A 25,745-nucleotide genomic window follows, 5' to 3' on the forward strand; every position below is an offset into this window, starting at 1 on the left:
GCCATCCCTGAGATGGACAGCTCCTCTTTCGTCTGCGCTCTGGACAGCCTGCACTCTCCCCTGGGCACAGATGGTTGATGTGGGGGCTGTGACAATGAGAAACAAAGGTTAATTGCACTGCCAGATCTGTACCCAAGCATACAAATGAACTCTCATTAATATGGATGCTCGCTTAATGGTACATAATGACTTCAGTACTGTACCAGCCTACCGCTCCATGAAAAATCTCTCGTGTGTCTTCGTGTGTCTTGATTTAATGCTTCACAGATTTTTTTGTCCTATTTGTTTTAAGTACAAGGTTTTCTTCACTGTTTTGGGGGCGGCATGATGTTAACCAGACTGGTGTATTGAGTTGGCCGCCTACTTTAAATGCAGAGTGACTTTTTCCCTTAGTGTGAGGTTTAGTTGAATGGTTTAAATGAAGTGCTTCTATATGCACATGACTATGTGGGATCTCTGCTCAATGAAGGCCCAGATGCCCAGTGCTCAGTCACTCTCCAAGTCCAGCACGGCCTACCCACACAAGCCCAACACGGCCTACCCACACAAGCCCAACACGGCCAGCTCATCTCATAGCAGGTACTAGATAGTTCTAGGTTTTATCCCAGTAGCTAAGTTGGATGACTGAGTGGCATGCTTATAAAGGTGTGTGTGTGTGTGTGTGTCTTGTGGTGGTGTTTTAAGCCCCCACCATTGACTTCAAGGCACTTGACCCTAACCCTAACCCTCACCCTCACCCTAACCCTAATCCTAACCCTAACCCCTGCTATGCAGCGCTGCCTGGAGGAGGACTCTGGGGGTTTAGAACACCACACACTGTCTGTGACCATGAGTGATAAAGGGAGAGTGTGTACAGCATGTGGAACATGTGTGGACCTTTCACTCCCTTTCCCTATTTCCCAAGACACGCCTGCCTGGATTTACTTGGTTAACCTCAGGAAGGACAGCCTTTCAGGGCTTAAGTGTTTATGAGTTTGGGAGTGAGTGTACAAGGGGGTGTGTGCATGTGCTTTTGTGTATGCTGGACGGACTGTTCTTGAGTATTTGGCACCTTATCCTAACCTCAGGGAGAGGGAAAATCTGTGTGTGTTTTTGTGTGTGTGCGTGTGTGTGGAGGACTGTTGCAGCACTGGGTAAACCATGGGCACAGGGAGAGGCATTTGAGTGAAAGCTGATTAAGTGGTGCAGAAGCAACCCAAGCAAACAAAGTCCAAACTGAAAATCCCTTTTACCCCCCCCCCCCCCCCCTCCCATCTCCACCACCACGGCCTAAACAAAGAGGACAGAGGAAATCACTCTTGCGGGAGTATATATTACACTCCATTATATATGCATTGCTCTATCTGTCCACATCCATATACATAAATTATTGAGCTGCTGCCTGCTTGGCATAGCAGATAGCATGGGGAACCACCCCTCTCGGGAAGATGCTGCTGTCTGCGGCGAGGGGCATAACTGTCAGAGAAGAGCAGGCCACAGTGATGTATGCCCACTGAAGAGGCCTGGCACCTGTGTGAATGGGCTTTGGGACCAAGCGTGGGGGGAGGGAGGGAGGGAGGGAGGGCAGGTCTGTCAGCGCGAGCCACTCTCGGCCCCATGTGGCCAGACAGGGAGACAGGCCGAGAGACAGGCATTCATTTTTTTTGCTGGCATTTGATGAAACTGCCCTTTGTTTGTGTGCGTGGCTGGTTAAACGCTTGATAAAGTCAGGAGCGGCATGCTGACAGTTGATGCGTGGTTTGAATGGTATTGTGTTTTGTGTGTGTGTGTGTGTGTGTGTTTGTGCTTGTGTGTGTTTGTGTGCTTGTGTGTGTTTGTGTGCTTGTCTGTGTTTGTTTGTGTGCTTGTGTGTGTGTTTGTGATTGGCTCTCGGGGAGATAAACTGATGTGACTCCCGTAGGGTTTTGTAGACGGCGATACCAGTTGTTTTGCGTGATTAATTAACTGTGGACTAATTTGTGTTAATGGTATTCATGAATTGCTTGCCTTTCGTTGGAATATGCCTTCCTCCAGAGATGTGGGAAAGTTGATGTGGGTGTCTCTTAAGAGCTCTGACGAGATGCCAATGTGATGTTTCAATTAAGAAGTAAGGCCTACACATAAATAAACATTCTCTTTCGTGAGACCAACTTAGTAATGGGTCCCAGCTAAATATCTGTCCTCGCACACACATGTGTACATCACGCGGTCATTTTGGGACTTTGATAGAGGCCTATCACAAATTAGAACCAAGCTTTTATAACCTGTGAAGCCAGGAAAGATCTCACTGCAGTACTAGTGTGCTTGTTCAGCTGTGGTCACTAGTGGCAACCTGCTGGCATGACCACGCTCCCTCTGCTTTTATCACAGCCCTTGGTCCCTGTATATTGTGTACTGTGTGCATTTCAATCTCCAATCAATTATAAGCTAATTAAAATATGGACACATATATTTGTTTGGTCTGGCAGCATGTCACTCACGGTGCTGAGCATTTCCTAATGCAAGCGGATGCATAGTAGTATTTACTATGCCTGTCTGCTCCAGTATGGGCTTCTGTGTTCTTTTATTGATGGCAACTTTTTTTTAGATTCTCTTCAGGGATGCACTTCAAATAGGAGTGGGCGCCGCCGCCTACTCCTGTCCTCTGAGTCATGAAATGAGCCTTTGAAGAGAGAGAGAGAGAGAGAGAGAGAGAGAGAGAGAACAAATCGGTGCGTGGAAACTTCATCCAATCTAATGTCGGGGCCCTATTAGAAATGTGCATTTTGATGACGCCCCCCCCGTGAGCATCACATGTAGCATGAACTGAACTGTCCTCGCAGAAGGAGCCCATAATCTTGAGCCACCCGCTCTCCTTGTCTGTGAAAAATGGACCAGTGTCCTGTTTTATCCCCCCTGCCAGGGAGGAGCGCATATGAAGTTGCCAATTAAAGAGCGGGAAGTGGAGGAGTCGTGGCAGGTTCAGATGGAGGTCTGGCCCTCCTGCAGGAGAAGAGGGTTACTGAGTGTCTCTCAGTTCTGGGTCACCGCAACTCTTTCTTTCATTCCTCCTCTCTCTCCTCTCCTCTCCTCAGCAACAGAGAGGTGATCTGCTAGCAGGCGCAGGGTGGCAGGAAAACAGCGGAGGTTAATTAGTTTCATTCTCGTTTTCATCTCCGTCTAATTAATGCGGAGGCTTCCAGCAGGACCGCCACCGGCGCCCACGGCGACCTGTCACTGCTGTCACCCGGCCACTTATCCCCCAGGATTATTCTATTGATTCTCTCTCTCCTAATCACGTCTATCTGCATTCATTAACAATCAAATGTTATCAGTCAAGACAGGAAGTAGTCAGGTTTATGTCAGGTGGGTGTTATTAGTTCTGAAGGATATCAGTGTTCATTTAGTGCTGGTGCACCCTGTGGTCCTCCTGTCAAACACTAGCTAGCGGCTCATCCTCTGACCACGCACTCAAATGGAATTCCGGTCAGTGCGCCCCCCCCCCCCCAACCTCCGGAACATTCCACAGGCCTTTGTCACATCAAGCGCAAACATTTTTGAGTTCTGAAAGTCTTTATCCTGCGGTGAGGTTTGTTTTGCCCCTGAAATGGGAAACAGAATGCGGTCCAGATCATGATGGTTTTTTTCCGAAGGGCGTTGGTGTGAGAGGAGGGGAAAAAAAGAAACACATCAGCATCGACTTTTAGTATATAAGTATATATATACTCTTTTGATCCCGTGAGGGAAATTTGGTTTCTGCATTTATCCCAATCCGTGAATTAGTGAAACACACTCAGCACACAGTGAACACACAGTGAGGTGAAGCACACACTAATCCCGGCGGAGTGAGCTGCCTGCAACAACAGCGGCGCTTGGGGATCATGTGAGGGGTTAGGTGCCTTGCTCAAGGGCACTTCAGCTGTGCCTACTGGTCGGGGTTCGAACCGGCAACCCTCCGGTTACAAATCCGAAGTGCTAACCAGTAGGCCACGGCTGCCTTAAAAGCTGCATCTCAAAGCTTACAGACTGCGTCTTCCTCTGTTGCCCTCTCCTGATTTGCCCTCTCCTGTGTGATCTTCTCAGAACTGGACAGGTGACCACTGTAGTTGCCTTAGGGTCATTCCACGTCAGTTCAACCAGGGCCCACGCACTTAGGTCTCAAAAAATTCTGAAAAAATGACCAGGTGTACCTATGTTACCAAGGAGACACACTGTAAAATTACTCTTATGTAAGATCAATACTTTCCAAGATACAGCCAGTTTTACAGGGGGAGGGGGGTGTCGATTTTGTTCGGCCTCTTTTTTTTGTCAAAGTTCAAAAGCCCACAGCGCAAGAACTAAACCATGTAGGAGGCTCAAATTTTGCATGCTGGTACATAAATAGGAATAGTACGTAGCAAAATCGTCACGTTTGGTCTGGATAATCCTGCATGGTCATAGCTGTCCCTCAAAGTTGATCCAAATTTTATTGGAGTTTTTGGCTGGGCTCTGTTTAAGCCTTCAGAAGACATATTTGTACTCAACATAGGCTCTTGATTTATTTTCCTTACTGAGATAAGTAGAAACACTCTCACAAAAAACAATGAACAGAAAATAAATTCCTTCAGGGTCTGAACAGCAGACTTTACAAGTCTAAAAAATAATTTTGGTTCTCATTTTCAGAGCACCCAAACACCTTGTGGGAATATACAAAGATTTTTTTTATATTTTTTTCTTTATTCTCCATGATCCCTTCTTTTTGAAAACACCAATTTGACTTGTCTTATGCCAATCTTTCTTTTTCACTTTCCACCCTGAACATGGGCAAAATGCCCCATTCACATCAATATGTTTTATATAGAGTCACCACACTGCCACCTGTGGTTGTATAGAGTAACCTAGGGTAGCTCTATACAAAACATATTGATGTCAATGGTGCATTTTGCCCATGTTCAGGGTGGAAAGTGAAAAAGAAAGATTGGCATAAGACAAGTCAAATTGGTGTTTTGAAAAGAAAAGATCATGGAGAATAAAGAAAAAAATATTAAAAAAATCTTTGTATATTCCCACAAGGTGTTTGGGTGCTCTGAAAATGAGAACCACAATGATTTTTTAGACTTGTAAAGTCTGCTGTTCAGACCCTGAAGGAATCTATTTTCTGTTCATTGTTTTTTGTGAGAGTGTTTCTACTTATCTCAGTAAGGAAAATAAATCAAGAGCCTATGTTGAGTACAAATATGTCTTCTGAAGGCTTAAACAGAGCCCAGCCAAAAACTCCAATAAAATTTGTATCAACTTTGAGGGACAGCTATGACCATGCAGGATTATCCAGACCAAACGTGACGATTTTGCTACATACTATTCCTATTTATGTACCAGCATGCAAAATTTGAGCCTTCTACATGGTTTAGTTCTTGCGCTGTGGGCTTGTGAACTTTGACAAAAAAAAGAGGCCGAACAAAATCGACACCCCCCTCCCCCTGTAAAACTGGCTGTATCTTGGAAAGTATTGATCTTACATAAGAGTCATTTTACAGTGTGTCTCCTGGGTAACATAGATACACCTGGTAATTTTTTCAGAATTTTTTGAGACCTAAGTGCGTGGGCCCTGGTTGAATTGACGTGGAATGACCCCTTACAGTTCTACAGAACCCAGCTACTCTTTTTCCAGATCAGTGCTCACAACGGAGTAAGGTCATTGGGACTGTTTTAGAATTAAGGATGTAACTTTTAAGCACTGTGTGCGTGTGTGTGCGTGTGTGTGCACGTGTGTGTGCGTAGGATATTGGTGACCTTGAGGAAAGTCTTGTACAGGCATGTGTGAGCTGCTGTAGTGTGTGTGTGTGTGTGTGTGTGTGTGTGTGTGTGTGTGTGTGTTGCACTGTGCTGCTCTCTCTGCGGTGTGTGCTAATAATGGACTTGCTGCTGCTGCTCAGACCCTCGTCTGCCCCTTGGCCACCTGCGCCCTCTGCCCCCCCCCCGGCCCCGCCACATCCTCCTCCTTTCCCTGCCCTTCTGCTCCTCATCCTTCTGCTCTTTCACCCTCTCTCTTTCTTTCTTTCTTTCTTTCCTTCTCTACTTCTTTCTTTCTTTCTTTCTTTCTTTCTTTCTTTCTTTCTCTCTTTCTTTCTTTCTCTGTCTTTCTTTTTCTTTCTCTCTCTCTCCCCTGCTGTTCCTCCCCTGTTTCTCTCCTGCTGTGACGTTGGCTGTGCGACACCCGTAGTAGTGTGATGAGTTGGCTGTTCTTTGGCCCGTGTCTCTCCCCACAGCCCCCAAATGATGGGAGCATTTTAATACTTTACTGGAGCAATGCAGTCAGCAGCAGCAGCAGCAGCAGCGGTGTGTGGGGCTTAGGTTGGCGCACAGAAATAAATCAATCCTCTGCATTTCCTGTGAGCACTTAAGACCTGAGCTGAGCCGTGGAGAAAAATGCACACAATGGCAACAAGTACACGAGACCGGGGGTGGGGGGGGGACTGCTGAGTCAATTATGGTAATTCTGTCAAAATGGTTTACTGCCATTATCTCCTCATTAAAATTTCCCACACAAGAACTTATTGTGCACTTTGCCAAATAATTGGATATACCTAGATCTGCAGAAACTGGTCTTTCACAGGCTCAGTGTTGCCGCCTCAAGTTGCTGCCTGACATTCGTGTGTGTGTCTGTGTGTGTGTGTGTGTGTGTGTGTGCTGCTAATAAAAGGCCTTGTCGCAGTGTTGCCAGCTGGCACTAGTTGGCTTGCTTTGGTGATACAATGTAACAGTGTAACAGGGGCTGTGAGCAAGTCAGATCTCATATTTAGTGAGGCCACCACGCCTCATGAAGGCCTGACACTGATGTGAGTGGGCTCATTATGTTAGCAGGCCAGTTTATTACATGGCCTCCACTCATCTCTCTCTGTGTAGCTCAGTATGCGCCTCTCAAAAAGCTCTCTCCTCATTTCTACACTTTGTTTCTCATCCTCTCCCCCATATGTGCCATCTGCCCAAGTGGGACACTTCCAGTCTATCTCAAGCCGAGTGCATCAGGGTGAAGGTGTCTGCTGTCCCTCGGCGTGATGTGGGGAGAGAGTGTGGCCCACTGAGGGTCTGTTAGTAGTGTGACCGCTGTCAGCACTCCACTCAACCTGATCTCCTCTCCTCTCCTCTCCGTGAGCTCCAACAAATGCTCCCCTGCACAGAGAGCTCATTGTCATGGCGCACAAGTGCCCTTCAGAGGGGCCAGGTGTTGTTGGCCGTGTTCTCCTGAGGCAGGGGGAAGCTTCCATTAGGAAAATGACCAGGATCTATTGGAGTGGCTGTGTGATTTATGTGTTATGTGCTGCTGAGAGTCGCGTGGACTTGGGGCGTTGATGGGGGGGAGGTGGGGGGGGGGGATTAAGTGCGTTGGCGTGAGGGAGCGTGTGCCCTGCCAGATGCTATTAACGGGTGACTGGCACAGCTGTGGCAGCACAGACGGTTACTCCTGCCACTGTCGCTACACCTGCGACACTCCGGCTCCTTCTCCCCCCCCTCCTCCTCCTCCTCTTGTCCATTCTGTGTCCTGGAGAATGCGACACTGCCTCCTGAATGAGGCTCTGGGTGGGGTGTGTGTGTGTGTGTGTGTGTGTCGTGCACGCTGTGGCTTGCGTCCAGAGCACCTCCCACGCCCTGACAGCTCTTTGATGCATTGTCCGGCCCTGCCCCACATGATGCATGTGATGTTTGAGCTCTGTGCTCGTTTATTGTTGCAGTGAAAGGCCAGCTCTGCTCACCCATTAGTGCTAACTGGGATCTCTCAGGATTGGGTGGAGTTCAACTCCTCTCTCTTTCTCGCCTCTCTCTCTCTCACCTCCCCTTATTTGCCCATTCCTCCCTCTCTTTCTCACCATCACCCTGTACTGCTGGCTCTTAGCCTTCTCTCTCTCTCTCTCTCTCTCTCTCTCTCTCTCTCTCTCTCTCTCTCTCTCTCTCTCTCTCTCTCTCTCTGTTGAAGTTATTTCTTGGGCATGAGCAGCCTTGTGCTTAATTTCAGGTTAATTGCTGGAGCACTATCTCCCAGCCTGCCTTGCAGATAAACATGGCAGGCTGGTTGCTGTAATTGATTTAAAAGGGAAGCGGGTGTGTGTGTGTGTGGGGGGGGGGGGGGGGGGCACTCTGCGGGCGGGGCGGGTGTCATGGTGGCTGCTGGGTGGCGGGCCGCTTGGTCAGCACTGTGTGACACATGAATGCAGCGAGGCAGCAGGTGGAACAGCGGAGCTATCTGATTGGCTGGCTGCTGGAGGAAGAGAGTAGGGAAAAGCATGCCTGAGTGTTTGTTTGTTCTCTTCCTCATGTCGGAGCTCTGCTTAGGGTTATTCAGGTGAGGTCTCTTCCTCATGTCGGAGCTCTGCTTAGGGTTATTCAGGTGAGGTCTCTTCCTCATGTCGGAGCTCTGCTTAGGGTTATTCAGGTGAGGTCTCTTCCTCATGTCGGAGCTCTGCTTAGGGTTATTCAGGTGAGGTCTCTTCCTCATGTCGGAGCTCTGCTTAGGGTTATTCAGGTGAGGTGCACATTCTGCACAGGCACAGATACAGACAGCCGTAGAGACACATACAGATGTGCCATGTGACATACATCTGTACCCATACACTCTTCCTCTTTCCCCCTCCCTCTCTCTCTCTCTCTCTCTCTCACACACACACACACACACACACACACACACACACACACACACACACACACACACACACACACACACACACACACACACACACACACACACATAAAATCACACATAACTTTAACAGAGGAGAGAGAAAGGGGGATAGTTCTCCAGCAATTAACCTGAAATTAACACACAAGGCTGCCAATGCTGCAGAAATGCATCTAGTGACATATCTGTCACTGCATCTCAATATGGATGGTTTCTACACCCTCCTGACACATTGAGAGAAGCTGGCATTTGTGTTTCCTTTCAGCGTGATTGCTCCCTAACGCCATTTCCTTTCTATGGTGGCTCTCAATATCCCCAGCATAATTGCTTGCACACAAAAATGTGCCTTACATTTTAATTATCGTTCTAATGGATTTAATTTTTCTTTGACATCCCACTCACGAGGGTGAGCCCGTCTCTGGCGATGCACCTAAGCGTGTGGTTTTGGGATGTTGACACTCATCTGTGTCTGTGCGTGTCATGTTGGATAAGGACATGGTGACAAGCAGCCACTTTAATTACCCATCGCATCCGCGGCTCCGTCCCAGATGGAGCACAATTACAGCTCAATGATCCAGCCGAAGCTGCTCACTGTGTTCCATTGCATTATTCAGCAGTCGTTGACAATAGCAGGCAGTGGCACCGTTTAGCAGCGCCGTTCTCTGTTTGTGTGTGCGCGCGTGTTTATGTATGTCGTGTTTGAATTTGAAGCATGTCCTGTCATTGTTCAGTCACCCACATGGAACTGAAAGGGGTGAATGGTTGATGGGACTGGGAGTGCACACTATATGTGTACCCTTGTCTTTCCAAGGGTGTGTGTGTGTGTCTGTGTCTGTGTCTGTGTCTGTCTGTGTGTGTGTGTGTGTGTGTGTGTGTGTGTGTGAGTGAAATGAGAATCCTGTCACTGGCCCACCTGAGTTTTTATTGCCACAGTGTACTCCATCTGTCTCGCAAGTCTTTGCAGACTTTGAAAGTCAAATGTGCTTAAGAGTTGTGTGTGTTCAGGCCCCGCTGGGGAGCATTTGCCTGCTCCTGCTCCTGCTCAGTGTGTTCTCAGCTCAGATCCGCCTCCACTTGGCCACTTCAGGCAGCCAGAGCCCAGCATGCTGAGGAGAATGCAGACTCTTCTGAAGTGTTGGAGTCTGCTAATGGCCTCTGTTTCACCCAGGTGCCTCATTGTTAGGAACTCATCTTTGAGCATCAGAGAACGTCACCTCCCTTCACTACTGCCAGCAGGGGCAGTGCTCCAGGGGTGGGGTTCTCCTTCTCTCACTCTCTCTTCGTCTGCTCCTATGGGTTGTTTAGTCACTCTGTCTGTCTCTGTGGCCTTTCCCTGTGTGTGTGGTTTGAACACAAACTGCCTGTACTAGTATGGAACTAGTTCGTCCAGTATGGTAATTAGATTGTATGAATTAGTCTGGACACATCAGGCTCAATATTTACTTTAACTATGTGTCTGTCTACGAAGGGTCAGTAGAAATATGCAGGCTTGTGTCCAGTCACGTCTTGGACTTCAACGTAAATGCACCAACGGTATAACTAATAAGATTGTTTACTTTGCCAATATAAATATCTGTGTGTCTTCATTCAAAAAGTAAATGCTATGACTGGCTGTACCACAGCTGTGTATTTCACACAGTGTAGGAAAAAACTGAATTTGGATACATGTGACAAAATCCCAAGATTAAACAAACGTCTCATGAATGGATAACTGTTGAATCACATCCTTTTTGGATTTGAGTGGCTGTTTTTGAGAACAGGATGTAAACGTCTCCATCCCACTGTACTGTGGCTGTCTCTGTCTGTGCTCTCGGTCTCTGTGTGTGTGTGTGTGTGTGTGTGTGTGTGTGTGTGTGTGTGTGTGTGTGTGTGTTTGGAGGTTACTGGGCTGGAGTCTCAGGCTCTTGGCTCTCCCAGACTGGCTGCAGTGAAGACGGGGTGTCCTCCTCAAAGAGCTCCATTCACACAGCCAGAGAATAGCTCCACAGCATCCTCTGCTCCCCACAGTGATCTTGTGCCGCATGTGGAGGAAGACACACACACACACACACACACACACACATCTCATCTCTCTGCAGGGAGAGAGTCGATGGCTTCGGCAGTCGATTGCTTCCTCCAGTGTGCTATTATTTTTTAGATCTGTCCTCCTCTCTCTTTTTCTCCTCTCTCTTTTCTTTCTCTCTTCCTCTCCATCGCTCTCCTCCTCTCTTGAGGATATAATAATATGCTGTAGCCAGTGTGGATTAGCGCAGGTTATTAGTTAGCCAGGTTATGGAATTACAATCATGCTGTTGGGTTTTAATGCTGGCTGTGGTGAATAGTGGCTAAGTGGAGGGGCTTCCCCTCCCTCCTCTCTTTCTTCCTCCTCCTCTCTTCCTTCTCATCCTCTTCCTCTCCTCCTCCTTCTCCTCCTCTCCTGCTGGAGATAAGAGCTCATCCTCCTCACGTGTGCATGGAAACGAGTGCTGCTTTCTAATTAGTTGTGTGTAAATGTGCGTTCCCTCTTCCTGCCCCTCCATCTCTCCTCCTGGCTGGGTCTCCTCCTCTGCCCCTCTGTCCTACTCTTGGCTCTCTCAGTCCTCCCTCCCATCTCTCCTCCTCCCTCTTCCCTCTCCTGCATCCCTTTTTCTGTTTCCCTCTCTCTCTCTCTCTCTCTCTCTCTCTATCTCTATCTCTATCTCTATCTCTATCTCTATCTCTATCTCTATCTCTATCTCTATCTCTATCTCTATCTCTATCTCTATCTCTATCTCTCTCTCTCTCTCTCCTCTCTCTCTCTCCCTCCCACCACCCTCATCTCTCACTCCTCTCATTTTTTACCCCCTCCGTTTTCATTACCCAAGAAAACATTTTGCATTCTGCTCAGGGGACTGGTCTGTGTTGGCTCCAGCGCTCTGATGTTTATTTCATAATTGGGCGGCTGCGGCGGCCGGGCCTGTGAATGGCGGCGGATGGGAATTGATTTGCATATGTTGTTGCCGGTTAACCCCCCCCATGCGTTGGCGCTGAGGTGGTGGAGTCTGTGTGAAATACAGCTGGATTTGTTTTAATGAGACATTCCACACACACACACACACACACACACACACACACACACACACACACACACACACACACACACACACACACACACACACACACACACAGACCGGTATAGTGACCTCTTGATGCACACACAAAGGGGGCACTTGAACACATGAGATGGATGTAATGCCACATGTTTAACACAACATGGCCAGCATGCAAATAAGCAGTGCATGGGGAGCTATGGCAAGCACAGGAGAGGGGACCGACATGCAGGAGGGAGTGAGGGGAGCACTGCACTGTGACATGGGCACAGGTGATGGCCTGGTGTGTGATTGTGCTGCTTGTACGTTTGGTGATTTGAGGAGCAGTGTCAATGGTGCGTAGATTAGGAGGTCAGGATTTGGAAGGTTAGCTTCAGCCAGTTAGCATCCAGCTGGCCACCACCATCTTTAAAAATGTTTAGCATGAGTAGTGTCCATTGTTCCACACTGAACTTTTGACCGTTATTAGGGCCGTCATCCGGGTACTTTCAGTGCACTAAGTTTTTGTGTTATCTGCACTGTATACATAAACTAAGTATTGGAAGTGTGCAAGTAGGCGGTTTGAGACACAGCCCATGTTGTCTCCATCTTAAGGTGGCATCTAGTTTGCTAACTCTACAGAAATGAGTCCCGTGAAATGCTATTTTGAAAAAGATGGTTGCAGTGAGCTTCAAACTTTTTGGGCTGAAGTAGCTAGCCTAGCACAGTCCATTAAAATGAGTGGGCTGAAGTAGCTAGCCTAGCATGGTCCATTAAAACGAGTGGGGTCAGTACCCCCCCCCCCCCCCCCCCCCCCTCCAGTTCTGTATAATACCTCCATGGCACTGGTGGATGAGCAGCAGCAGTTTGGATTGATCTGGAAGTGTGCGCTCAGCTGGCTCTATTGGACATCACCCCGTGTGGGGCAGACACTCCTCCTCACATTTTATTGATTTGTTTGTTTTTCTCCTCCGTTTTTTTTTATAGAAATGAACTTTGCGGGGCTCTTATGTAGCCATTATCCGCTCTAGCCATCGCGGCCTCCATAGTGTCCTGATGATGAGCATTAGCCGCGCTGGCCGCCTGTGAGTGAGTGACCTGTGGAGAGCGAAGCCGTCTGTGGTGTGATGGGCCTCTTATCTAATGGCGCCCCCTTTAATGACGGTGTAATGGAATAATGGCCTCCTGTTCAAAACATGCAGTCCCCCTGGCCTCCACAGCCACCTGCCCCCACCCCTCCCATACCCATACAAACACACACCAGCTTTTTTTTCCTTGCGAGAGGTTCTCTTTGTGCGGCGGCGTGTCACTGCCGAGCTCATTCCCTCCACCATTGTTCCAGTCCCCTCTCTGTCCATTCACCGCCGCCCGCTGGATTGTTCTGGAAAACAAAATAGCACAGCACCGCTGCAGCCACACACACACACACACACACACACACACACACCACACACACACACACACACACACACACACACACACACAAAGACACAGACACACACACACACACACACACAAAGACACAGACACACACACATACACACACACACACAAAGACACACACATACACACACACACACACACACACACACCACACACACACACAAAGACACACACACGCACACACACACACATACAGACACACACACACACACGCACGCACACACACACACATACAGACACACACACACACATACACACAAAGACACACACATACACAACATACAGACCACACACACACACACGCACGCACACACACACACATACAGACACACACACACACATACACACAAAGACACACACATACACACACACACACACACACAAAGACACACACACACACACAGAAAGAGAGAGGGGTGGGGGTGGGGTGGTTGAAGTTGGATAAGGTCTGTTTGGGCGTTGTGGCTTGAGTGAAGCAGACGGTCGACGGAAGTGATGTGATTACTTCTCCCTGAAACGCCGCCCGGAAAAATGGCAAGGTCACCAAGTGATGGATGCCAAGTTGTTGGAGATGCAGTTCTGTCCAGCTGGCATGATGCCAGGCCCATGACCTAAACAGTTTATGTTGTTCTTATTAAAGAACACACACACACACACACACACACACACACACACACCACACACACACATTCTCTCTCTCTCTCTCTCGCACATTAAAATATTAACATATCATCATTGTTCAATATAAAGACGAGAACACAGTGTGTGTGTGTGTGTGTGTGTGTGTGTGTGTGTGTGAAACTCAGCTGGATCTTTCTCCTGGTGCAGGCATGCTTGTGGCTGGTTCAGCTCCATGGTGATGGAGAAAGGGCAGCTGTTGTCTCCATGCCACATCCATCAGTGGCTGGTGGCTCCTCCAGGCCCCTACACAGCTTCACCTTGGCCCTGCTCCCTGCCCCTCCAATCCCCCACACTGGCCAGGCAGCGCAGATTGATGAAGGCCCTTAAAGGCTGCTTAGTGTTGACACACACACACACACACACACACACACACACACAGAGAGAGAGAGTATGATGCAACTCATGCTGGAGGTCCTGTGATTGCTTGTGCTGTGATTGCGTAGAAGACCACACACAATCTGGGGCGTACAGGTGACCTGTCTGTCTTCTCTTCTGGAAGGTGTCACATGGGACTACAGAGTCCATTAGCTCACTGGCTTGGGCAGCGTTTACACAAATCTAATTGCAGTGGCTTAGCAGGAAGTGAGCTAAATTGAACTGTATTGGTAAACTGGTCATTCTTGTGGACGAGAGCAGCCAAGTGAAAAAGGTTGCTTGTTTGGCTGTTTAAACAGTTTGATCTCTTTATGTTGGGTCTGCTCTGATAATTCCCCCACCTCTCTCTTTCTCCCTCTCTCTCTCTCTCTCTCTCCCTCTCTCCCTCTCTCCAACTGCTCAGGTGTGTTTGCTATTGTTTGAAATTAGTTTGGTTTAGTATTATGTTAATTTATTTATCTAGATTCTGACGTGTGGTGCAGTTGCCACATTTTCATACCCTATTAGCCCCTCTCTCTCTAGAGGTAGCAGGGCTGTGTACTCTCTCTTTCTCTCTCTCTCTCTCGCTCTCTCTCTCTCTGGTGTCTGCTCCAGTCAGAGTCAGACGGTCACATGGTGTGTAAGATGAGTGAAGCTAATGAAGAGAGGCAGAGAGCGGTGGATTTGCTTAAATACTCTTGTGGTGCTCGGCGTCTGAAGTGAGGCATCACGCCGAGAGGGAGCGCTTTTAATTATGCTGTCATTCACCTACTCCCAGCCCCAGTGACGGAGACCAGCCCCCACCAGCAGGACACACACACACACACACACACACACACACACACACACATATACACCTCCCCACAAATGCATGCACACAGACACACAGAACCTCTCTGACATCATCTAATTAAGCCCCACAGGTGTTTTACTCTCCTCTCTCTTTCTCTTTGGCTCCCTCCATCTTTGTTATTGTCTCTGTCTGCCTGCTGGCACCTCTCCCCTCTCCCTCTCACTCTCTCTCCTCCTCTCTCTCCTCGTCTCTCTCTCTCTCTCTCTCTCTCTCCCCCTCTCTCTCTCTCTCTCCCTTTTTCCTGTTTACTGTTGTCCCTGTGGGCTTCCGTGAGGTCGTAAGTGATGCTTTTCTGTCACTAAGGAGGTTGCTGTGACGTGTGGGTGTGTGTGTATCGGTGATTTAGTATATGTTTGCGTGTATGAATGGACTCGCTGTATTGAGCCTAGTCTCTTGGTGGTAATGTGACAGGTTGTTAAACACACTCCCTACACACACACACACACACACACACACACACACACACCACACACACACACACACACACACACAGATGAAGCCAGCTCAGTTATCGCAAAGCCTGTGACCTTGGCGCTGTTAGACAAATTGCTGAGAACAGTGTGCATATGTTGTCATTTCTACAAAGGTGATCACAAATGTGAGCAATCTAAAAGGCAGATTTGCACTATTATGGCAGTGAAGTATTTTTGCTGCAGGATTTTGATTTTAACATAATTAGTTAACTTAACACACTGGCCACTAAAACACTAGTTCCTATTCACTTTTTAAGCCTGTATGTTTCAGTTTGTTAGGTGATTATGGAGCATATTCAGAAGATGTTTATTTAGTTTTTACATTTTATGTTGTATTTTAGGCCAGCCTTTCTCAAACTTCTTTGACCCGAGGCCCGGTCACATCAGACTTTGGGTCATAGCCACTCTGGCGCCAGTCCACGGCCCATAGTTCTAGAAGCACTGTTTTGGACAAGGTCATCCTTTATCCTTTAGTCTTCATGTGGCCAGTCTCCTGGTAACTGAAGTGAAATGGCTCAACACTCCCTGTGAACTCTGGATCCTCTAATCCTCCAGTGCATTATGAACTGAGTGCACTCTGCAGGCTTCTGTGGTGGAAGCCTGCCTGCTTGTTTTGGGAGGGTGGAATGTGTGTGGAGAGAAATTTCCTTTCCCTGTCTTCTCCTCTCATCGATTTCTGCCTCTCCCCCCAGCGATCTATAACTACGATGCCCGCAGTGAGGAGGAGCTGTCTCTGCAGATTGGGGACACGGTGCACATATTGGAGACGTATGAAGGTGAGAACACCGCGCACACACACACACACACACACACACACACGCCTGCAGCCGCCTGCCGCTCATTTGAACTGATGGCGTCGCTCCCCGAAGGCCAACGCCAAGCAGTATTGGGCATTATTATTTTGTCAATCAGCATAATGTCAGCGTTTTGTCACAGCGCTGTGGCATTTGGGGACCAAGCTGTGCTGAACGCATCCATTTCCACATCTCCTTCAGCCCCCCACTGCCAATGAGAACGTTGAAATGCCTTCGGTTTTTTTGGGGGGCAGGTGTAGTGTATTTATTTGCCTTTAAATGTGTGAGTTATTTTGTCCAACAAAGCCTGAAGAAGAAGGAATGTATTACACCACACACACACACACACACACACACACACACACACACACACACACACACACACACACACACACACACACACGCAATCATAAAAATATCTCTTTCTTTGAGCCTCCCTCATCATAGCACAAGTTATTATTTTTTGCTAATGCAGTTTCATGGTCTCTTGTAGGATGGTACAGGGAAACAGGCTGAGGAGGAAGTCCAAAAGGTAAGTTGATCTCCACAGTGTCTTTATACAAACTGAGAGCCCTAGGCAATCACATTTCCCAGCACTGTGCTGTGATCTTCACTGTTGAGTTGTATTACTTCCACATTGTATATAAATAAAAAGTCTTAAAACTGAAAGTAATATAGGACAGCAGTATTCAGTTATGTAAAGTCGCTAATATGTCGAAGTTGTTTTTGTCTCTGACTCAGGGCATATTCCCCGCGTGCTACATTCACCTGAAAGAAGCCACAGTGGAGGGCAATGGGTGAGTGGACCCTTCTGAACTGTTTCCATAGTTTCGTAACTGGCTGCGTCTGGCAGCTGATCCCTGGGCTGTGGCTTTGTAGTGTCCAAGTGGAGGGGCGGTTTAGCGGAGTGGAGGCTGGAAGGGGCCTCTGGAGCAGATGGCCAGCGTGCAGCTCTGATGGGCTCCTGGAACTGGCTTGTTATGGGCGCCGGACGCTGGAAGTCAATCTCGTCTCCCCTCTTTCTCTGCCAGAGTGCTTGAGCGCAAATGCCTGACTTTAAAATGGTGCGGTGTATCTCATTCGCCAGACGACCTTGCTGGTTGAGTTTCATCTTACTGGGTCCTGAATTCTGTCCTTGAGCGTGAGGATCCACACTTACACAGCCACAGATGGGCCTTTGCTTTCATCTGTGGGCCACTTCTTTGAATAAGCAAAATGTATTTTGAAAGGCACTGTCCTTGAAGAAGAAACCCCTTTCCCAAAGAAAGGAGAACATCATTTTTCACTCGCTGTTATATGAAAGGGTCGTTTTTTTTTTTTCCTTGGCAAAAATAGTTTCACACAGGCTCTTGTATTTCAAGGGAACCGTTGCCAAATTAGTGCCCAGTGTGGGATTAATTGGAATTGCGTTTCCCGGGCAGCCATCTCTGACCCGGGCAGAGATTTAAGCAGCACTCTATGCCACATGAAAGACTATAGATTAGCGTGATTTACATTGAGCGAGGAAAAAGTATGCACGCATATCTGGGTATTTCATTTCTGAGTGAACGGCATGATTTTAATTGGTGCTGATGTGAAATCACAATATGCTTTTGAGACACACCCTTCAGATGCAGATACCAGAATGGGGGGGGGGGAGAAGGAGTGACAGGTAGACAGACAAATGACAGGATGCATTGACAGCTCAGAAATAGATGGATGCACGGCTGGATGAGCAGCCGAATACATTCCTGGACTGATTTGTGGATTAGTGTGGATGGATGGATCAATATGTGTGTGGATGTGGAGATAGATGGTGCAGGGAGGACTGGGGGGCATATGGCTAATGTGCCTTTGAATGGGGAGCTGGAGGAGTAGCTGGATGCTTGACTTGACTGATGGATGAAAAGGGTGAGCAGCTGAGCAGCTGAGCAGGTGAGGTGAGGTGAGCTGAGGTGAGCTGAGGTGAGCTGAGGTGTGGATGGATGGTGGCGGTTGGTGATGAGTAGGGGGATAACGCTGTCATCTGGGCCTCTTCCTCTACAGGCAGAAAGAGACGGTCATCCCCAACGAGCTGCCCTTGGTGCAGGAGGTCACGACCACCCTACGAGAATGGGCCTCCATATGGAGAGACCTATATGTGGTGAGTTTACCCGCGCCGCACACACACACAGACACACCGCACACACACTCGCGCACACACACACACATGCATACATACACTGGCATTGACTTTTGAAGTATACAGTATATAGTATGGATTTTTCTGCCTTTGCAAGATGCAAATTAAGTGTGTATTTGATGCAAGATGCAGGTTATGTGTGTGTTTGATGCAAGATGCAGGTTATGTGTGTATTTGATGCAAGATGCAGGTTATGTGTGTATTTGATGCCAGATTGCAGGTTATGTGTGTATTTGATGCAAGATGCAGGTATGTGTGTATTTGTTGCAAGATGCAGGTTATGTGTGTGTTTGATGCAAGATGCAGGTTATGTGTGTGTTTGATGCAGATGCAGGTTATGTGTGTGTTTGATGTTACTGGAACGCTCTGCAGCTCAAGCCCTCTCTACTGCTTGCACTAGCATGGTGTCTGTAGTGATACATTCTGACATGCTTTCACTGCCTGCCAAAGTGAAACAGACACTTTAATGAAGCTTGATTAGGGTTTTGTTTTCATGTGTGTGTCTGTGTGTGTGTGTGTGTGTGTGTGTGTGTGTGGTGTGTGTGTGTGTGTGTGGTTGCTAATGCCCACACAGGGAGACAAGCGAGAAATGTTCAACTCGGTGCGCGACATGATCTACGACCTGATCGAGTGGCGCTCTCAGATCCTGTCTGGCACGCTCCCTCAGGACGAGCTGACGGAGCTCAAGCAGAAAGTCACCTCCAAGATGGACTACGGCAACAAGTAAGCCAAGAGCCGTCAGCACGCTCCTTCATCACACACATTTTTTTCCCCAGGCTGCACTGTTCCAAGTCACCTGGCTCATTATGAGGGGGGGGGGTGCAAATCCAATCCATCATTCCAAAAACACTCTTTGATTATTTTGAAATGAATGATTATTGTTTAAACTGGTTGTGTGTGAATCTACAACTCTGCTGCAGTGCTGTCTCCAGAATTCTAAAATGGCAGTGGAGATCTGGAGCCTGGTGTTGGTTGTGCTTAATGAGGCAAGCTTTTGGATGGCAGATTGGAAGCTGTGTTTGCAGGATGCCACCTGTGATGTCTGACTTCCTGCCAAAACCATTCCCACAGGTACTTGGATCTGGACCTGGTGGTCAGGAACAAAGATGGGAACATCCTAGACCCCGACCTGACCAGCACCATCAGCCTGTTCCGGGCCCACGAGGCCGCCTCCAGACAGATCGAGGAACGCATCCAGGAGGAGAAGGTAAGCATCGAGCTGGTGCATGGAGACACACAGGGCTAGTGGAAGGGAGGGAGTGAGGTGTTTCTGAACATGTTGACCTCTCAGATGCGTGGCGCTCCCCTGATGCGCTTACGGCTCTCATGGGTCAGTTCCCGTGCAGGTTCAGCGCTTCACACAAGCAGAGAGTACTGCAGTGGTCTGGTCCTCCCCCTGCGTGTGTGTGTGTGTGTGTGGAAGTGCTGATGGAGGAATACAAATCAGGCTGTGCTGCTGGGGCTCTGAGCTGGTTGCCAGATTCAAAGCAAATAGCAGCTTGATTAGTTCAGGGCAATTTACTGATTGAATCAAATGATGAATTCATTTTCTGAAATTCATATTTTTGGAGAGCCCAAGTGTTGGTTGGTGTTCCCTCTATTTTTCTTACATGAAATATTTTCATTAGGCTTCATTAAAGCACATGTAAATTGTAATGTTTTTCTAGTGGATTATTACATGGTGAATACGAGCAACATGATCATCCTCTAGTATCAAGTGTAATTGTATCAGTTTGAAGTGTGCTGGTGTGATGATGAGTGTGTTGTGCAGTGCTAAATGAAAGTGATTCATGCTGGACTTGGCTCAGTACATGCTGGTTAGAAATACTGTGTGACTTTCTTCGGGCACTGCCGGACATTCACACGTCACTTGCCATTGAAACTTCACATGAGCAAGACGGCTGCAGGCTGCTGCTGTGGTCTGTCTTGGTCCACTGCACGAGCTAGAACACACCTCACAGCCTGATGTCAGGGTATTGCCCTCATTGGCTGGAGTCTTCCTCGATAAACAAGTCATCTTGTTCATTTCAATGCAAAAAGAAAATTCAACTATACTCTACTGTGTTTACTGAAAATAACAATATAGAGCACAATTCCACAATATTCCTCCTGTTATTTAGTTGAGAATTACAATAGGAAGGAAAAACGGTCTGGGCTTGTGACTGCCATCTTTTCTAGCTTCTTCCACCTGACACCAGCAGTTCAATGTCTGACTATCAAGTCGCCCTAAGTCAATAGTGAATGCAACCCGTGACTTTATTAGACTTGTGTGTTCTGTGCACGAGTGTGCACGACTGGGATCCTAAGCAGTGCACTGTGGTGTCCTCTCTAGTCCCAGAAGCAGAACATGGAGCTGAGCAGGCAGGCCAAGTTTGCCTCCACGCCGTCCTTCGCCCTGTTCGTCACCCTGAAGAACGTGGTGTGCAAGATCGGAGAGGACGCCGAGGTGCTCATGTCCCTCTACGATCCTGTGGAGTCCAAATTTATCAGGTGCACACTCACACCCCGACACACACACATGTACACACATCACCCCCATTCGCCACCCTCATTTCACTCTTTCTGTTTCTCCTTTCGGAATATAACCTTTTCTCCCTCCTGACCCCCAGTGAGAACTACCTCGTGAAGTGGTCCAGCTCTGGACTGGTCAAGGACTTGGATCAGCTGCACAATCTGCGGGCTGTTTTCACGGTATGTGTGTAACTGGCTGTGTATACATGTCACTGCTGCATGGCTTTCCCCCAGGGACGGGTGGCCATAGGGCCCTCTACCCTGATGTGCGTATGTGGGTCTTTAACATATGCTGCATGTGCTACTGTGGGCGTGTGGAAAGCCATTTCTGAAACTGATGGATGATCAGCAACAGCTGTGAGTGGCATGGGTGATGAACTCATGATAAATTGACAACAGTAGGCCTATGTCTATTCCATCATGTCTGGCGGTCTCAAAGAGCAGCTTTTCCACGGGGGCTGTGTCAGTAATGAATTGAATGACTGCAGCGGTACTTTCATAGGGTATGTAATGAACAAAAATGAGAAATGTAAAGTGCACTGATGAATTGGCTACTTATCTTTTATAGCGACCTGCTGCACATCTCGCGTAATCTCTCAAGCTAGCAGGTCATTTCAGCCAGGCCTCCCAAGAGCTTCATCATTAATAGCTGTGCATGACAGGAATAGAGGAGAACACCAGAGAAAGCCAGAAGGAGTGCTTGGTCAAAATGTGACATTGAACATCTCCTTCTCTAGCCTACACGCAAAGCCAACGTAGACTGACACAACAGATCTGGACTAGCTGGGACTTTTTCAGCAGGCAGCCATTTGCTGTCTCGTCTCTGGTTAGAGGTAGTGGTGACTGCTGCTAATGAAATAGTTCATCATGGACTTGTGTAAATGAAGCATCTGTGGGGACCCCTCCAGGATAGTGATTGTAATGCAGGTTTAAATTCCCCTGGGTCCTATATCTGTGAAGGGGCTACTACAGGGCTGTTTGCTTTTTCTACTTTAACATGGACACACACACACACACACACACACACACACACACGTGCACGCGCGCCTGTGTGTGTCCATTTCTTTTTAAAGCAGTGCCGACCTTTCAGATTACTGCAATTTGTGTTATAAAGTCCCATAGTTCTATTAAAAACAATTAATCTTAATGTGGCTTTCATGTATGCTGCATATATCCTAATGAGCATGTGCACCATTCTGATAATGCTTAGATCACTTCATCTTAAGTGATACAATTAGAGCAGTGGTGTTTCCATCCAAACTCACCTCACTAAGCTAATGCAGAGTAATTATAGCCTAGAGCCAACCACATCTAACGGGAGGCCCCCTGTGATGGAGATGCAGGTTGGAGTGGGAAGTGTGTGTGTGTGTGTGTGTGTGTGTGTGTGTGTGTGTGTGTTGCTCTAAGTGGGAGGGCTGAATTACACCTCCACTGAGGCCAAGCCTGTACCACTTTCTATTCTGCTCCCCCCAGAACGAGTCCTACTAAAGGTCAGTCTTGGTGTAGTAGAGAATGTGAGAGATGGGGAAGAGGGAGAGAGAGAAATGGAAGGAGGGATGAGCACAGGCTCAGGGAGAGGTGGAAAGCAAACCAAAATGAGAGAAAGGCCGGCGCTGCATTCCCCATTGAATTGCAAGCAGGACACAGAGCAGCCGCCACAATCAAAGAGCGACTTAACACAATTTGCCAGGAGACGGGCCGCCCAAACAAAAGTTTATCCTCCCTCTCCGACACTCTGATCAATTCATCAATTGTTGCCGCAGCGGCGGCTGTGTTCCAGTGCGAGCTTAACAAGGCACTACATCCAGTCACGTCCTCAGCTGGGCTCCCCCGGCCAAGCCCATCAGAGAGCACGGGAGCGAAACAAGCGCCATCAAGCCCCCTCTAATGCCGCTCTACTCAGCCTCAAATCTCCTTTAGTCGGAATGCAAACACGTCCATGAGACACGCGGCAGCCTCATTACAGCTTGTGTGTGTGTGTGTGTGTGTGTGTGTGTGTGTGTGTGTGTGTGTGTTTTTGTGTGCGCGTGTGTGTGTGTATGTGCGTGTGTGTTCCCACCTCAGGACCTGGGCAGTGAGGACCTGAAGAGGGAGAAGATCAGCTTTGTGTGTCAGATCGTGCGCGTGGGACGCATGGAGCTGCGGGACAATAACACCAAGAAGCTGACCACCGGCCTGCGGAGGCCCTTTGGAGTGGCAGGTACGCCAGGTTCTGACCCCGACCACAGCAGCACTGCAAGCCAGTCAGGCTGTTTCATCATTAATGGTCACTGGAAATGACAACTACAGCCCAAGAGCAGAATTACTCTTTTTAATGGAGTTCTGCTCAGTCTTTGAGCTACTGTACAGTTATGTGCAGAATAATAGCAGTGTTTTTTAAAAAAATTAATAAAGCTCAAAATCCTTAGAATAGCTGTTAATTCCATAATATCAGTGCATTGGGGACACTGCACATTCAATTTCAAATGAAAACATGACCAAAATTGATCAAGTTTGTGTTATACCTTTACAATAATGGTATGCAACTAGATATTAGTGCAGTGATACAAAGTAAAGCAAAATCTTGAGACATTTTTCAGTTTATACAGTAAATGTTTGAGTTTGTAAATAAAATATGCAAACACTGCTATTTTTTTGAACAGCCTAACATTCCCTTTTCTTCACTTTCTGTAGAGGTATACTGAAACTGAATGTGCAGAAACTGAATGTGCAGTTTTCCCAATGCATTGATATTATGGAATTCACAGCTATTCTAAGGATTTTGAGCCTTATTCATTTTTTTATAACACTGCTATTATTCTGCACATAACTGTACATGCTAATCTAGCTAGTGATTTGCAGAGCTTTGAACAGACTTCTCTTGACTTGTCTGTGTGTTCCTTACCTCCCTCTCCTGCTCATTTGAGGTCCAGTCCCAAACGCTGAGCTTCCCTTTGCTGCTGATTAGACTTGGAAAGAGACAGAGAGGAGAGGAATATCAGTGTGATTTATGTGGTGGCAGTTCAGTCAGCTTGCTGTGGAGAGGCCCTTTGGGGATCCATGTCTACATTAAGATATCTCTTTTAGGGCACATTTAATAGAAAAAGAATCAAACCATACTTTTAAATAAGACAGGAACTGTTTCTGGAAGTGCCTTGCTTGCCCAGAGGAGGTCTCTACAAAAATATTCATACTCTTTCAGCTGGCAGTGGTAGCTGCTATCACAGAGGGTCGAGTCTGTGTGCTATTGTGAAATGAGAGTTCCTTTCATCAGATGGGGGGGCTCAGCACTCTTTTCTATGGTGCAGTAACAGTCAGCCTTCACCAGTCCAAGCATAACTTCTCCAAAGTCGTTTTTCCTCTGTCAGAAGTAGTCAAGCTAAAATAGATCAAGTGTCCTGATGGGATCCAAGAGCAAACTTCTACTTGATTTGTCCCGTCCTCCCCCATTAAAGTGAAGGAAATTGCAAAATGATTTGCCAGCAGATTGCAGTGCAATTTACTCTATGCTCCATTTTATTGCTAAAAATCTTTCCTCCTCTGAAAGATTTTCTTGATGAATTGCCCTGCCTCTTTTGCATTTTTAACAATGCAAGGCTTGTAGCCACACATTCCAATCACAACTTCAAGCAAGTGTAGCACAAGACTTCCAAATGTGTTTTTTTCCCCTTTGCTTCCCACTGCTTGATAAGCGCTGAACTCCCAGGGCCTAACCTGAGGCCAGAGGAGTGGTGTGATTACAGTGGAGTCCTCTCCAACCCTCCTTACCTCTCATGATGGCATACTTGTCTACAGGTCTTGCTCCCGGCCTGATAAATACATTTGGCCCCCAATCAGAGATTCTCACTTGAAGGAGAAGTAGAAATTAGTGGCTGATTTGTCCCCAATGGGCCGGCTGCCCGTTCTATAGTAAACTAATTAGATTGGCGGTGCGCCGGCCGAGTGCACGCCGGGTGAATGACACTTTATTGTGCCGTCCCACTTGAGGAGATGGAGGGTGGCATCGAGATTGATGAGCCCTCGGTGAGCAGATATGATTTAGAATGTGTGTGTGTGTGTGTGGGGGGGGGGGGGGGTGCGTCGCGGATGCGACCAGGGCCAACTCCAGACTGGAGCGCGTTGACCCTCACGGCTGCTGAGGAGCTTTATGAGCTACTGGAAGGTCGAGCGGGGGGAGGGAGCAGAGGCAGAGGAAGGAGAAAATAATGATGGAGGGAAAAGGGGGAGAGTGCAGAGGAGATGGAAGGAGGCAGGATGGAGAGAGTGGTGGATACAGAGGGAGAGAGAGACATGGGAAGAAGGGAGAAGAAATAGGGATGGGAATCCATCAGGTTTTAACATCAAACATGTTTTTGAAGTTAGACGGGGGAAATGCGTCTAGCTGGGTTTCTTTTTTCCTTCTCCTCTCCTCTCCTTCCTTCCTGCGCACTACAAAGCAGCCTTATGTGGGTCAGGCAGGAGAAATCAAAGCCAGCGGACTGTCACCTTTAATGTGAGTGAGTGAGTGAGAGAGAGAGAGAGAGAGAGGGGGAGAGGAGGGGGCAGAGAGGGAGAAGAGGAGAGACAGTGGGTTTCATCACCCTCGCTGCTCCCCTCCATTAGCGCTCATCAGCCTCCTGTTGACTGGAGATGGAGTCGCTGCACCTCCCTCGGCTCGCGTCTCCTCCGGGCCCTCGGCTCTAGAGCTGCTCCTCTGGGATTGTGATGAGAGAACACACACACACACACACAATCACAATCACACACACACACTCTCACACACACACACACACACACACACACTCACAATCACACACTCACACACACACACTCACACACACACACACACACACACAATC

The 25,745-nt window shown here is 47.9% G+C and overlaps 1 protein-coding gene across 1 annotated transcript in view; it reads left to right on the forward strand.

Moving 5' to 3' along the window:
* The window catches only part of dock1 (dedicator of cytokinesis 1), a 216,565-nt gene that overhangs the window by 7,622 nt on the left and 183,198 nt on the right, over window positions 1–25,745 (forward strand). Inside the window, 9 exon segments of the mRNA XM_042082672.1 lie at window positions 16,155–16,238; window positions 16,750–16,786; window positions 16,974–17,053; window positions 18,282–18,378; window positions 18,992–19,140; window positions 19,489–19,624; window positions 20,750–20,907; window positions 21,027–21,108; window positions 22,993–23,128. Of these exon segments, the coding sequence (XP_041938606.1) occupies window positions 16,751–16,786; window positions 16,974–17,053; window positions 18,282–18,378; window positions 18,992–19,140; window positions 19,489–19,624; window positions 20,750–20,907; window positions 21,027–21,108; window positions 22,993–23,128 (874 nt within the window). The 5' untranslated portion in view covers window positions 16,155–16,238; window position 16,750.

Source organism: Alosa sapidissima, chromosome 24 (assembly GCF_018492685.1).
Source record: "Alosa sapidissima isolate fAloSap1 chromosome 24, fAloSap1.pri, whole genome shotgun sequence".
Lineage (NCBI taxonomy): Eukaryota > Metazoa > Chordata > Actinopteri > Clupeiformes > Clupeidae > Alosa > Alosa sapidissima.